Here is a 16,212-nt window from a genome sequence, read left to right as displayed (position 1 = left end):
TTAAATGCTACGAAAGCAAAAGGTAAAATATGTGTCCTCATTATGCATGTACTTTTGCAAGACTTGAGATGAAGGTTCAACAATGTATAGCCACCTGTTTCAAACTTTTTGTTGTCTTACTCATTACATTCAGGGATTAGTAGCACTTATAACTGAAGCGCCAGCCTTTTCAATCAATCTGATTAAAATCAGATCTCCACTGTTACACATGAAGATCTGTCATCAATCGCTTAGGGGTCATGTTCTGATAATCTATGTTATTACTATAATCACTGATTATATCAGCTAATCAGATGAAGTAATATATCTTCTCGTTTGGAGAATGAGCAGTTTGGATGAGGAGCATGAATGTGTACCTAATGATACGATTCATTTTCAGAATTTTGAAGCTGCATTTCCATTGGTTAATTCAAATTTCACAAGAACATGACCCCTAAGCGGTCGTCGTCAGATCTCACGTAGTACAGCGTAGATCTGATTTTAATCTAATGCCGTTTTAATTAAATAAAGTACATCTATCCTCAATTTTTTAAAATTATTACTTCGCTGTTTATGTGCAGAAAAAGCCAAGTATTAAAAAGAAAATAAATAATATCAAGATAACAACACCTGGTACGAAATCCTTAAGTCACGTCTGGTACATTCCAAGGTAGGTACACTATAAATCAACTGCACATCATATTAAACCCATTCTGGTGTACTCAGAATTTAACTATGTCAATACAAAACCCTTATTAAAGACAATTTACAATTGGCTACACCCCACTCTACCCACCCACCCACCTCTCTCTCTCTCTCTCTCTCATACACGCATGCTCATACAAGTCAAAATATGGATGACAAAGAGATGGATATAAAGGAATGTACTGGTGAACTTTGATTATTGAACAGGTACAGATTACCAATGGAATTGTTGTGAAAAATACGATGATTTGTGCTGTTAATTTTTTCTCTTTTGCCCATCAGGTGCTGTATATTGAAATGCACAGTAGAACCCCAACTGTATGTTGTGTTATGTATATTTAATTTAATTATTTGCCTGTTAGTTTTTAAAAATGTTTTATTTCATTACATGCCATTGTAACGTAACCTTTCTTACTGGACTTGACCTTTTCCAAAATCGAGTTCATTTCTGCTTAACCTGACTGACCTTTTTAATTATTTGTCTGTTAGTTTTAAAAAAGAAATTCATTACATGCTATTGTAAGGTAACATTGTTTACTGGAATTGACCGTGTTCAAAACTGAATTCATTTCTGCTTAACCTGACTGGCATTTTTAAAAAATTGTTTTATTTCATGTATGCAAACAGCAAAAAATAGCTTCATTAGATTATATGTGTATGAGCTGATTGGCTGAATTATTATTCAAGTAAACAACTTTTTTAAATCTATTTTTAATCTGTCTCAGAGTAAGAACCATTAAGTTGAGTTAAGGTTATACTTGGATTGCTTGATATTTATCACGTGCCAATTGGTAACAAACTTCTATTTTTTTCCAGAAGACTGAACTCTTGACCCCCATCCGTGAATCTGTTTTGCGTTTTAGTTGGTCGTATAACTGACGTTTCTATAAAGGATTGACAATTGGGCTTAAAACACTTTACACGTTAAGTTGTGTCATGTTGTGTCCAGTTTCGGCTGAATTTTCTTTCTTCTTCAAATTAATTAATTCAAGTGATTATTTTCCCTGGAAATACAAAAGTGCTCTGATATAATTCTTGGACAAGGACAGTCAATGGAATTTATACTGATATCAAAACTGGAATAATATTCTCTGTGATACAAGAGACTGTTGACACATCTGCGCTTTGAAGGTTATTATAGACGTCATCGCCTTCCATCTTGGAATTCATCAGGATATGAACTGAGATTCACTTAGAACTTTTCATTGATAGGACTTCTGTTTATAATTCTTAGATTCATTTTGGATTTAATTCGCAATATCGTAAGTTCTTTTTTCTTACTTTCACTTTATATTCTAGGGAAATAAATTACATGTTAAATTTTATAAAGCTTGTTGTCTTCACTCTTTTCTGTTACTTATTTTTAGAGCATAGACTCGTAATAGTTGGAATTGATGCTTTTGATCTGATTTGAACCAAGCTTTTAATATATGCACATATCATCTGGATCTCAGACAAGCTTGATAAGGTATTGAGTTGATTGGATTGGCTGAGTTTGTGACTACTCTGTAGGCCAATTTCGGATCAGATTTCGATAAATCATGGAATATAAGCTATAATGATCCCGCAGAGAATCGATGACTTGCGAGATTCACTCATAAAAATTAGATGATCTTGTATCTGATTGGCTCAAATTGTCAAAACTGTAATTTTGTATACAGTTTTGAGTAAACGTGGAAATAAACTTGCACAGTGAGATTTGTTGTGTTCAAGATCTGTACATATCAATGAAAGTCATAACAGTTAACATAGTTGTCCATTGGTATTCAGTGCTATACGTTCGTCTTTCCTTTAAAATACTTGTTCTCTGTCTGATGGAAGCAGAGGAGGTAATCCATGATATGGATTCTTGAAAATTACAGGTTCGGATTAGATAGCGTTCTTCGTCTGGACGAGCACCCACCCACCCCCATCACTTCACCCCAAATATTTAATTTTCTTTGCGTTATATTCCATAAATTTAACTTTATTCTATTAAACGACTTTCACAGAAAGAGAGGGAGGGGTCATTAGAGACACAATATCCTATCGGTAGGGTAATGATGAGCGCAAAATCGCTGGTAAGTCGGTGTGCAAAATAAACTTTTAATTATTTGTAATCTTCATTTATGCTTTTCTTTCGTCTGCACAAGCGTACATACACTTCACTATGTACTAAAAGAGAAATTGAAATATACTGGCTGTTTTTCACAAAATATCTTTACAAAATAATATACACAAGGAACTAATTCTCTTCTCAGTTTGACATTTCATAAATTTTAGAAGGTTTTATTGCCTCTAACAGGTTAGTAAAAGAAAATTCACTCACGCATACGAGTAATAATCTTTAGACGATATATTTTTGAAACAAGCATTGTACAGATAATTAAATGATGCATTATTTGTCTATGTGTATTTTGCAGAAAATTATGCTCATATCGGCAAGGAATTAGAGAAAAGTTACACCATATCTCCATCACTACGTCAAATCTCGATATTTACAATTTTTCTTCATGTATGACCCAAAAGGTGAACAACACAATATTTAGCAATCTTAAATATATAATTTCTTTTCAAAATAACACTAGAATAACGTAAAAACAATGATGATCCTAACCGTCTCCCCCTTTGGACATCTTTCACACAACATACCTATAACGTTGTAAAAACTTATTCAACACAAGCATAGTTGACACCATTTGCTGCGCAAGCTATTAGACTCTAATATTAAAAACCAATAAAATTATGTAAAGTATTCTAAGTTTCCACATGCTCTAAATTGGGTCAGTAACAGCAAGAGTGTAATACGTAGAATGGAAATGTCATATTACATCGCCAGTGACTAAAAATAAATAAATCAATAAAATAATATATCAAGATGTACTGCATCAAGTTGTATGAAATCAACACTTTGAAGTAAATGAAAATAGCACGTTTTTATTATATGTAACATGTAGCAATTTATTCCTTATAAAATTAGACGTAAATTTTGGTCGTGTTTTGAAAACATTGCTATTTTGCTTAACTGTTTACAGATGAGATCACATGAACACAAGATTACGTACACATTTGAGTTAAAGTAGTCAAAAGCCTAGTTACAAAGATCTTTGAAACTCCTGAATTACACCATGATTGATGCTACAATGCAAAATAAATCAAAACGGAGGGGAGAGGGAGAGCACGGTGTATGTTGTACTAAGTATGGCTGATTGTCATTTCTGTATACGTCAATATGATTGGTGGATAGCAGAAGTTAATGCGAAGGCCAAAATAGGTCAATTCAGTTTAAGACAAGGAAGTATCAAAAATTGATCGGTAGCCATTAATCCTTCACGTATAAGAGTGTAGAACTGAACTGAAATATCGGAGTAGTAGAAACAAAGCATATTACCGTAGAACTTCAGCTAAGTGTTACATGAAGTATGGCAGAAGCAATGTCAAGTACTACAAATGAAGAACCAACCTATCCTATTTGCATCGGACGGCTCAAGGTACCTAAGCTCTGACGTGTTTACACACGTTCTGTCAGCACTCATTGGCTCTTACAGTGGAACCTCTGACCACACGGAGGGAGATAAGACTTGTATTGACTGTCTTGTGTGCCGTTGACCCAAATATCCACATGCTGCTGAAACCAAGACTAAGAATGAATGGGTGATTCTCTTTCCTCAAAATACAGCTGTACTCGCCTTACTAAGAGAATAGATAATAAAAGTAGACTGTTTGTACGACCCTTGTACGTCTGAAGAAGATTCAGTTATAGCGATGGGATTTTGTGTTGACTGTAGAGAATATTTGTGCGAAAGTTGTATCAGCTACCACAATATAATAAAACTAGCAAAATCTCACCGGGTTTTGATCATTGATGAAATCTGAAAAGCTCCTAACGTAATCATGAATTTGAATATATCTTCTACTTGCACAATACATAAAGACAAAGAAATAGAATACTTTTACAAAGATCACAAAATAGTTTTCTGTGGCAAATGCTATATCACTGATCATAGATGTTGTAATGAACTCTTGTATTTCAAAAGCAGAGCCAAAACAGCCCTTGATGAGGATCCACGAGAGATTATTGAAATATTAACACGAATTGATGAATATTTAATGAACCATATTGAAAACAAACAAAAGCAATATAAAGCGATTAGAGACCCAAACAAATGAAATTGTTTCCACCATCAACAATGCTCGTGAACAAGTTAACAAACTGTTAGATGTCATAGAAGATGAAGTTAGGCAGAAGGAGAGACAACTCTACAAGGAAGAATTCATAAAGCTGAACTATCTGAGTTGGCAGTGCCAGTCACAAGTGACCGCTGTCCAGGGGTCTCGCCAGTTGCTGTACGCTATCCTGCAATTGGGGAACGAGACCCAGGTGTTTTTTTCCGCACTTTTAATCAAGACGCAACTGACCAACTATAAGGAACAAATAGGGAAGAAAAAATATCTGGCTGTGGAGTCAATCGATATCTCTCTCACCCTCCATAGCACTTTGAGGACATTAATGTCCCTTGCTACGGATCAGCTTGCTACTGTTGAAACCAAGTTCAGTGTAGTCAGACTTTCTTTGCATGGGATCTTCAGAAAACCGACATTAGATTCTTTTATAGAGACAAAGCGTCCCAACAGTGAATCTACACTAAGGTACAGAATTAGTTCAGTGTGGTTACCCAATGGTTCCATGCTGCTCAGTGACTATATGAATAGCAAGTGTTGTCTGTTTAGTCCTGAACACTAACACATCTCAGACTGAGAGCTGTTAGATCTATGGGATGTGTGTTTGGTAGAAGATGTTGAAGTAGATGTGACTATACCTCTAGAGAAGACGATCCAGGTCCTGACATGCACTGCCGCAATCACACCAACCCGCAGTTTCCCCACCAGGTATTACTGTGATGGGATTGCTGCTCTTAACGGAGGCCAGTTAGTAATCTCTGGACATAACAATCATAGAAATAAAAATACTTTTGGAGTATCCTGACCACACAGGGGAAGGAAAAGTACTCTCACGAGACTGACCAGAAGGAAGGAACATTTGCCTACTTAGCTGTTAACTGGTCCAAGGCACGTATCTACATGTCATGTTATGACACCAATAACGTGTGCTGCTTCGGATTGGATGGACAGTTACACTTCGTCTACAAGAGTAAGAATTTCATTAGACCCATGTTTATAGGCGTCGAAAGAGACGATAATGTATATGTAGCAGGACTTGAATCAGATGACATTCACCAGCTTTTGGTAATCTCATCCACATCAATAAAACCGGAATACCTGCATGTCTTTGGAAACTGACATTTAATAAAATCGGTGATAGGATCCTCCTTACCAATGATAGTGACATGAAACACAAGTGTCAGATTTTTGTCTTAAAATAGTTCTGACTGCAGATATTTATTTCTTGATGTATTGTGTCCAGACCTTCCAGCAATCCCTATAATTTATATAAGTCGCTATATAATCCTTGGAGTCAGATATTTTGTTTCTTTTTAATTTTGTTCATATCCCTATAGTATCACTATACAGTTGAACCTTATTAATTAGGACTCCGTTTATCCGGAAACTTTGCTATCCGGACAAAGTTCAACATGATCGGAATTCTTAAAGGTTAATTTGCTCCGTTAATCCAAAAATCCTCTCTCTGGATCCTGAAATCAAAATATGGGAGCAACGTATAAAACTACTATAAACCTTGACTCGATAATCAGGAAATAATCTATCTTTCTAAAAATAAGAAAATTCGAAGAATAGTATATGAAAAAATAGGGAGACGGATAGCACATATTCACCTTCGCAAATTTGGAGGTTTGTTAATTTATCAATTTCTAGTGGCACGTTAAAGTTATAAACTGAACACGTCATCATGAGTGTGGAAAAGCTTCAAGTAGTGTGACCGTTTTGTAAACAACGACTGTATAAAAAATGTATGTAGTTTGCTATTCGCCGACGGTGGCTTTTAATAATTAAGTAAACACAGTGGGATCAAATCCTCCACACGTTTGACATAACATATGGCGAATAAATTAAGTCTTTTGGTTGTTTACCAATTATATATAACATTATCTAACAATCACAGTTTGATGATGGCAGTACAAATAATATTGATTGATTTAAGGTTAGGACAGTATACGGTATGAAAATGAAAATGTGCAAGTTTCAGTTTTTTGGAAAACTCATTAATCTGGACATATTCAGTGGAAAGTAATGTGTCCGGATTAACGATGTTCCACTGTATATTCGTGGGAGAAACACATATTATTGCAAATCGTAGCCCAGATGAAGGAGAAAAAGACATATAATGATTCATGATGACGGTATACTCAATACAACAGAAGTAGTAATATGTACCACAATAACCTCAGATATGTCACTTGGGCCACAAGGGGAAATCCTATGTTAAAATAGTCCATAGGCTAATATGCGATGAGGGGGAGGGGCTCTATAGCCTCAAAAGGGTTTATAGCCACGGAAGGGTTTATGGGTTCAAAGGGAAGGATAATGATAAAGGGCTTTAAATTTTAATTGTAAACATAGATAACCACACACACACACCACATATAGAAACAGCTAGGGTAATATTGGAATATTATCTCTCTTTTCTATAGATCTGAATGGTCCCGATAAGGTCCGTTTGAGTTTCTTCTACTTCTTCTTTAGCCACCATTTCTTCCACCGTGTCTTCCATGAGGACTTCTTTCTGGTGCATATCCTATCTTTCTGAATGGATCCAATCTGGATGATCCACTTATCTAAATTTCTAATGGATCCTCATCCAGTTGCTATTTTTGATACTTACAAGGATAGTCATAACAGGAGAGATCAAGGAATTATTAGACTTAGGGAATTCGCAGACTACAAAATGTGTAGGAAAGAATTTCAAGCTTGCTATCACCAGTAAGGATATACCTTTGACTATTTTGAATCTTCTATGTATTGGCGCAGCCTTAGCATGGATCACCTCAACAACAAAATGGTGGACAACCAATAAGAAATTAGAACGAGGGACAGACTGCCAACTACAAGTTCAAAGAATACAAATTTCCTGTATTGCTGCCAGACTATTATGATTTTGCCAGTCGACTGAAAACGTTTTAACAATGGCTTAATATTGGAATGATTACATACTCCCAACGTTTAGCTAGGATTTGAGACCTTAGACCGGACTGGGATAGGAAGTATAGTGTTTCAGTTGTGGTCTGACGATCCGTATGGAGCTATGTGTCTATAGAGATTCAGCTATCCTGGAACATACAAGAGGCTGTCCACTGTCCTTACCTTTATATGGCCTTTTCACTGACCACAATACGTTACGTTTGATACGATACCTTATAGAAGATAGTACTGTTGTCCAGGAAGAAAAAAAGGAAGACTTCCAAAACCAGGTATTCGTCTTCTTGGATGCTTTGGAAGAAAACATTCGTGGTTTGCCTTGGAGCTGAGGGAACGCATTTACCGAGAGCTTGTCAAGATACAAGTGAATCGGAAAGAACAGTTACATCATTTACGACACAGACGTTTCAACCACTGGTATGTAAATACCATAAAAAGCTGTTTACTTTGAAAAGATTCATATGGTCAGACATTAATCAACACTCACCTGCCTCCTTGAAAAGTTTGGATACCAACAGTTTTACCTACAATGTGACATAATTCCATGGAAGGAAATGCAGACAAGGTGAAAACAACCAGAGAAATAAAAACAAATTACAAGATGTATTGCCTTAAGACGAAACTGCGATGCGCGGTGGGCTAGTGACTGAAATAAAATTCCATAAAAAACCTTGTGGAAATTTAAATTATAGAAGTATCAAAATAAAATTATAAAATAAATATTTGCATCTGAGAAAACAATATATAGATATCAATTTAGAGGAAGTACTTCTTTTGTCTAACTGATGTATATTTTTACAATGGGTGACAAAACAAACACCAGGAAGGGGATTACACGAAACACCCAAATTCACCCAAATCTACCACAAAAGTTACCCAAATCTGTACCTAATATACCCTTCATTCACGTAATACAAGAAATATATGTTGTTTAGGTATCATATATTACTCAACAACATCAGAAAATCAGATACATTGCAGTAGGTCGTTGCTTGTTACGATTTTCTTTGCATAGCATGACATAGTTCGGTTGCTTGGTTGAATTTGGGGAGGGGGTTGGTGATTGGGGGGTAAAACAATCGTGTGTACAGGTGACATGTATAATATGTATACAATGTACCTGTAGTTAAATATTCATTTTCTAAAAATGTTTGTATTGACATTATAATTTTCAATAATTAGAATTTTTTCTGTTTTTTTAACATTGTATGATACGCAAATAATATCTTGTTTATATTGTTTATCACGGGTAGTGTGTGCATACATATAATAAATGAACTCTAATACAGCCTAATCGCACTTTGGGTATCACGTATTCGATGAAAATATCAGAAAAGATAAATAAAAAACTGCTGTTCTTTTTACCTAGATTAACCAAACACACAAGCAAATTTCTGTCACATTAACCTATATTTATAGATGTTGTGTTCCTCTGGTACTACCTGGAGGTGTGACTAGAGAGTATTATTTTGTAAAAACAAATGAAACACCAAACGTTTCATCAGCTTTTTTTACATATTTATTGTTAAAGCCACAAAAAATAAAAGTTACAAGACTATTGTCTCTTTTCCCTACCTACTCCTTTTTCAACGATTTCTTATAATAAAATAAACCCAGACAAATAGATTTCGTTTTCAATTACCAGATTTATTATTTGAGTGAGTTGCTCATCGCCAAATGCTAAATAGATGAGAACCTCTTAAGGTACTAGAAGTATGTATAAGGAGATAAGGAATACATTTTTGATTTTAGAAAATCTAAATATGATACCTGATATCAATTTTTTCTGATTTCGGCTGGACATTTACGAAATACCGTATCTTACGTAATATCAAGAACTAATATTAATTTACCATTTACCGACTTTTCGGATACAGTGTATATTTTGATAATATATGATATCTTTGTGTATTAGGTGCATCAAAGATATATTTGGGGTAGATGGTAGGTTTTATTTACATTTGGTGTAGATTTGGGTGGAATTGGTGAAGACTTTGGTGGATTTGTGTGAATTGAGTTAGATTTAGGTGGAATTAGGTGAGATTTGGGTTGATATGGGTGTGTCGTGTAACCATCAGGAAGGTAAGAAGCCGTTGCCTAGTAATAGGCGAACAGTTTGATAATAATTATTAGTATCAACCTCGTTGATTTGACTTTTTCTACTTTGGAGTAAAACCCCTTTTACAGTTACTATCAGTCAATGAAAGAATTAACAAATACTTGAGATTTTACCCCACACCACTTATTTAAAACAACGCAGATTACTTACGTTATGGTTTCTCAAGTGATTAAAAATGTCAACAGAGTAAGAGTTAGCGCACAATAATTTTCACTTGTCTGAATGCAAGAACTATTATGTTTTTTTTTTTAATACTCTTATTAATACAGTTAATTAATTTTCAAGTTCTGACAAATTTGGTGCTTTCTCCTTTTCACAAATCGAGCCACATCAGTTCTTGCGAGATCCAAAAGAAACAATAATCTTGTTCTTCTATAAATACCATTACGTTTGGATCAAAAACTTTAACGGGTTGGTTGGTGGACAGTACAACAAGCATAAAGAAAAGAAATATTTCTGCGTCAGATATTTACATGGAGTCATTTCTACTTCCTGTGCAAGGAGCAGAAAAAGAAGTGAAGATTATTAATACCCATTCAATCTAGCTCGCAACCCACGTAGCTCCGTTTATCTCTTCTTCAGCCATGACGGATTCCCTTTAGCATAATTTTAGCATCATTTAGAGCTGTACAAATATAGCAAAAATTAAAAATATGAGAAATTCAATTTTGATGAAGTACCCTATGACCTAGTTATCAGTTTTGTTTTTTTATTCACCAAATACTTATCGGTGAAATGGATTGTTGACAATATGCAGCGTTTTAAAGAAAGACTATGAGGGGCTTGAAATGATAACAATATGTAGGGTAAGATATGCTGCCATGAAAGTACTATACTTACAAAAAAAGATTGAAAATACATTCACAAATTCCTCTCTGTTACACAAAACAAATCACAAATATGAGCTTTACTTATCACTCCCCTTCATTGGTCCCATTATCTTTTGTTACCAGGTACGGTAATGTGGTAACGTCATATAAGTCATTCATAAAAAGCCAAAAGCATAGGAATTAAATGTTTAAGAAAAGGTGATAGAATCTAGCTTTATTAATACTCAACATTTATGGTCTTTTACTTTATTCTCCTTCCATATTATAGTTTCATATTCAAGTTAGTCAACAAAAGTGAATTTCTAAGAAAGAACTTAAGAGAGAGGGGATTATGAGGTATGACATGAAATCTGAATGGTCCGAAACGTCCTGTAAACTGTGGATAATGGTGTAATGGTAATGAATTTCTACAAAAAGAACAAAGAGATGGGATTAAGAAGTATGAAATGAAATCTAAAGTGAGGACAGTGGTATAATGGTGAATTTTAATAAATGTCCGAAATATCCATTGAAGTGGGGCGAAATTTCCTTGGTCGAAACATCCATGGGGCAAAACGTCCAGGTACCAGGTTTGGCGAAACATCCACTACCATGCACCAAAATGATTATTGAAGTGGGGCGAAACGTCCTGGGTCGAAAGGTCCTCGTACCAATATACTGATTATTTTTAAGTATAATGAACTCCTCTTTATGATGGTTTTGACGAAATGTCACAGGAAACATTCTAACACATGTACGATACATTATTTTTAATATTTGTCCTTTCTTAGCTACCTCGTAGGATTTGATTGTGCGATTTCATTATCATTTTGTATAAATGGTCTTAAAAAATACCTTTTTAACGTTAAATTCAGTATAAGGAACAAACTGACTTTTTATTTTTCCATGTACAAGGTAAGACTTTATGTGCATCTTTACTAAGTACCCTTTAAGAATATTTGGCATGAAATAAATCCATGTCAGATCCATTGGATCCATTTCATAATACAGCTTAGCTGTCGCTGACCGTCCAGAAGTGTGAATGAGCTAAATATGTTAAAAAAAGCAGTATGGAATGAAATTAATGAGTGGCTAACAAAGATGTTGCAGGAACGGGTACATCATGGCACAGTTTGATGGCTGTCAAAATATTGATAGGTGATCTCATTGAATCTACCTGATAAGAATGTTAGAATCAAAGTCGGAAATGCCATTGCAACCCTCATTGTAAGAAAATGGGCGATGTGACAAGCTGCAGTGTGATTGCATCTAGTTACAACCTACTTGTGAGAAAGCTTACAAGTAGCTTCCAGTAGGCTGGTGGTTCTTCCCAGATTTTATTGGTTCCTCCTCCTCCAAATATACTGGCCACCATATATAGCCTGTCATGTGCTAAAAATGACATGAAACACAAAAAATCAAACAAACAAAACAAAGATCCCATTTTTATTTGTGTTATTACAGTTTAGAAACGTCCATAACATTACTTTTTAACAATGCTGTTGTGATGTTCTTAAACAGTATGGTAAGATTGCTCACATATGTCAATATAGTGAATCAACAAAACAGAAAAGAAAGTAGTTTTATGTGCGCCTTTTCCATTCACATGGATACGCAGTTCTATACAGTTGACTCCACCACCCCACCTACCCCACCCCACACACAACAGTCTAACACACGCATGCCCAATCACGTAACCTAGGTAATCTCCCAGTGATCTTTAATCCCAATATAGTTCTGTTGTTGGTCGGTGCTTATTGCTGTACCTAAGCCTATTCTGAACAAGGATGTAAATACTTGTCACACCTGATGTCCATGATTTGAGGAATGGAAGAAGATAGAGTGATGTATGTATGTATGAAATGAATCCTTTATATAAACTGTTTCTTCAAGAGGAGGTTTAGAATAAAAGATATAAATTTATTGTCCCACCTGTGAGCATGATAATACACGACCAATAGAACCCCAGTGACCTTGATAACTTGACTTTAATGTATCTTTGACTGGTGTTATTTCCTATCCTTTGCTAAATTTGGGCACCAAAATCTAATTAATTTGTAATGGAAAAAATTAAATCCACCTCATAAAAGGTTTTAAAAAATTAGCTTAAAATAAACAAGTTTCTCCGTTGCCTCTGCATTTGACTCTGACTTATCTTCAGTAATATAAATGGTGAATATCTTTCAAAGCTGATGTTATCCAAAGGCACATAATGATAGATTTGCATCATAACATTGAGAACAACATTTTAGTTAAACAACAAAATACTGCGACGGTGACCTTGACCGTTCTTCCTATGGAGATCTTTTATTATTCAGTGCTAAATATCCTTGGCTATGGTAGATACTAGATAATAAAAAAATAAAACAACTGACTGGACACCATAAATGCAAATGATAGTTCTCATGTGACCTTGACCTTGAGGGTGACCTTGATGACTTAATATCTAGTGATATTTCTTCTCATCTTGTTGGCAAAGTTTGATAATAATCTACTGATCAAATATATAAGAGACATACCAAAATTACACACTTTAATCACAATTTTACACAGAACAGAAACACATTTTGACCAATATTTATTTCGTTTTGTGCAATTGTTGTCATGAAGCAAAACTAGTGATGCCAGCCCTGGACTCAAGCAATCCAAAACTCTGGTTTAATGTGGACAGCATTCCAGAATCAAGTCTAATGATGAAGAAGAATCCCCGATTCTCATTGGCCTTCCAGGCCAGTTGAAATCCGAATGACCACACTACTTCAATGGTTGCTATACCTTGTTTATTTAAACACCATTTTAGGTTGTTGATATAATTCATGTCAGCAACCCATGAGACAATTTAAGCAGCTACCAGAATGTCTATGAAAATATATCTAATATCTGGTATTAACAATTTTTTAAAGTTCAGTATAGATAACAAGGCTATGACCAAAGACTTCAAGATTGAAATCTTAACTGTATTAAATGCTTAGTTATATTTTAGTTATAACTGCAGAGATATTGGTACTTCAAATGGTAAAACGTTTTCTTGGTAGAAGAGCATACCAGAATTATCCAACACATATGCATAGTTTTATTCTTAACTCTCCTATACAAAGAGCTGATCTATGAGCTTAAGGCTGATCCCTGTGCCATCAGGTTTTAGACTTAGGCACGATTTTCCTGCAACTTAGGATGCTTTGGGTCATTTTTAATCTCCCACGGGTAACTTAGAACACAATGACCTACCTTTTTGCATCGATGATTGTGTTGCTTATGGTTCACCTTTTAAACTTTCTGTCTTGATTGTAATTCACCAGCATTAGACACCATATGTTCATGGAGCGTTTCTTGCATCTTTCTTACCCACCTTGGGGAAAATTCCAGTAACACTTTCTTACATTACTGACTTTGTGGTTTACAGGTTAACTCCAGCGTTAAAGTTTTTGTTTCCTGCAAAACATAAATTGTTGCTTATCAGAATATTTCCATCTTTCATAGGGAGCCACCAGAAATTGGGGAAATAGTTGACAGTGGTCTACTTTTCATCCATGAATAAGTACATATTGTCTTCCTTGATTATCTTATTCTTTGGGGATTAGAGCTGGATACCAGGAACCTTTTGCATCGTGTCATTGCTGAACATACTGCAATATGTACCACATCATACAGAAATTGTGTCATTGACCAACAATTTAATGTTCTGGGTCAGGAGCCTGGCACTTGCAAAACTTAATGTCTGTAAATAGCTAGAATGAATATATTTTTCTAGTTTCTTACAAAGTAGTATCTTATATCCAATGTACTATTTAAAAGAAGAAAAAAAACACTTTTGAGATACAAGAAAAATAAAATATTGCAGCCTAAAAGAAAATTGCCTCCCCCAAAGTATAGGTTTGTAGATGAATTTTCTATGTGTAAATAATTGTTGTATGAGGTGAAAATATCAAATGCTTACTCAAGAATTGATAAAACGTAAAATTCTAACAGAAAACAACTGTTCCTCTAAACATATTATATTTATTTGCAGTCATCGACATTAGCATACACTAGTTAATAATTAAAAATGACATGTTTAAGTTTGTTTACTTAATCTGAATTTTTTTTCCAAAAGTAGGATTTGGTCCAAATATATTTCAGAACATCCCATTTGGCCACCACATGTCAAGCATAATAAAATTATCATTAAAAATATACCAGTTATATTTGTATTATTCAAAACTCATTTCTGACAAATATAACTAGGGTAAAACTAAATTTTTAAAAAATTATTTTTTCATGAAAAATGAAAGCATGCTGAATATATCATTAAATTCGCATTAAATTACTATACATTCCTTATTGATGCAATCTACCGAATTACTGGTACAGTGGAAAAGTTATATACATGCCAACAGAAAAATACTGTGGTAAACTGATATATTGGTGATACAGCACACCTCAAGTAGCACGTAAAGACACATCCAAGCTGAAGTAAGTCGGTGACCTACTCTTCTTAAACTTATGACTTTGATATATACAGGTCAACTCTGATGAAAAATTATGTCTTCCTGGTTAAATGTTGTAAATGCCATCAGTAGAGGGGTTTGTGATTTTCTTGTGAGGAAGTTTTCAATGGAGTAAGCTAGACAGTTTGCGTACATAAAATATTGATAACGTTTTTGAAAAAATCATAGCCAGGAACGGTTAGAGTTTTTGGAAAAAGAATTACTACTTTTAAAAAAAATGGAATTTCAGTTTTATATAGTTTCAGAAAGAAATGATCCAAAAACACAGAGATAAATACCAAGGCAGAGGAAAATAAAACAAGAGAAATACAAATGCAATGATAGAGAAGAGAGACAATTGCTAAGACAGAAATAAGTGCAACAATGATTAAAAGAATTAGAAATGGCAGGTGGAAAGCACTCTTCCCCTTTACAAAGTTGCTTACCTAAGACCAAGACAGGCAACCAATACTTGTTGTCCATAATGTGCGTGTCTAGAAGATTTCCTGAGGAAATTCCTTTGAGGAATATTAAAACTAAAACTATAGTAAAAGCTTTGATAAAGATTTTTAATAGACTTTATTGGTCTTCCCAAAATCTGTCCAGTCTGATCAAGAGTCAAATGTTATGTCCGCAATTTTCCAGAAGGTTATGCATGAATTAGGTAACCAACAGTTTAAGTTTCTTGCCTATCACGCTGAAAGTGAAGGGGGTGTAGAGAGAGGAATAAACTATTTCAATCATATTAGTTGGATACATGAAAAGATCGAGCCGGTGTTAATTTACTGTTGTTTGCTGTTACGGAATCAGTTCAAGAATTATTAGGGTTTAGTCCATTGGAACTAATTTTTGGACACAATGTCCGAGGAACGACCATATATTATTAAATGAGATACCTCTTTGAACCGAAAATTCAGAGATTAATCTTTTTGATTATATCTCTGATTTCAAATATAAGTTGTCAAGGGCTTGTTTTCAAGCTACACAATCAAAACTGAGGCTAACGTTAAACCGAAATACAAAGGAAAAGAGTTTTCAA

At 34.6% G+C, this 16,212-nt stretch overlaps 1 protein-coding gene across 1 annotated transcript in view; it reads left to right on the top strand.

The window, feature by feature from the left end:
* LOC149794468 (uncharacterized) overlaps nucleotides 1–16,212 on the top strand; it is a 77,021-nt gene that overhangs the window by 25,335 nt on the left and 35,474 nt on the right. Inside the window, exon 2 of the mRNA XM_089969118.1 lies at nucleotides 5,659–5,910. Within this exon, the coding sequence (XP_089825244.1) occupies nucleotides 5,659–5,910 (252 nt within the window). The remainder of the gene's footprint in view (nucleotides 1–5,658; nucleotides 5,911–16,212) is intronic.

Source organism: Sinohyriopsis cumingii, chromosome 8, assembly GCF_028554795.1.
Source record: "Sinohyriopsis cumingii isolate HCF-2022 chromosome 8, ASM2855479v2, whole genome shotgun sequence".
Lineage (NCBI taxonomy): Eukaryota > Metazoa > Mollusca > Bivalvia > Unionida > Unionidae > Sinohyriopsis > Sinohyriopsis cumingii.
Note: the sequence above shows the minus strand (reverse complement) of the source record. Positions and strands in the feature narration are given on the sequence as shown.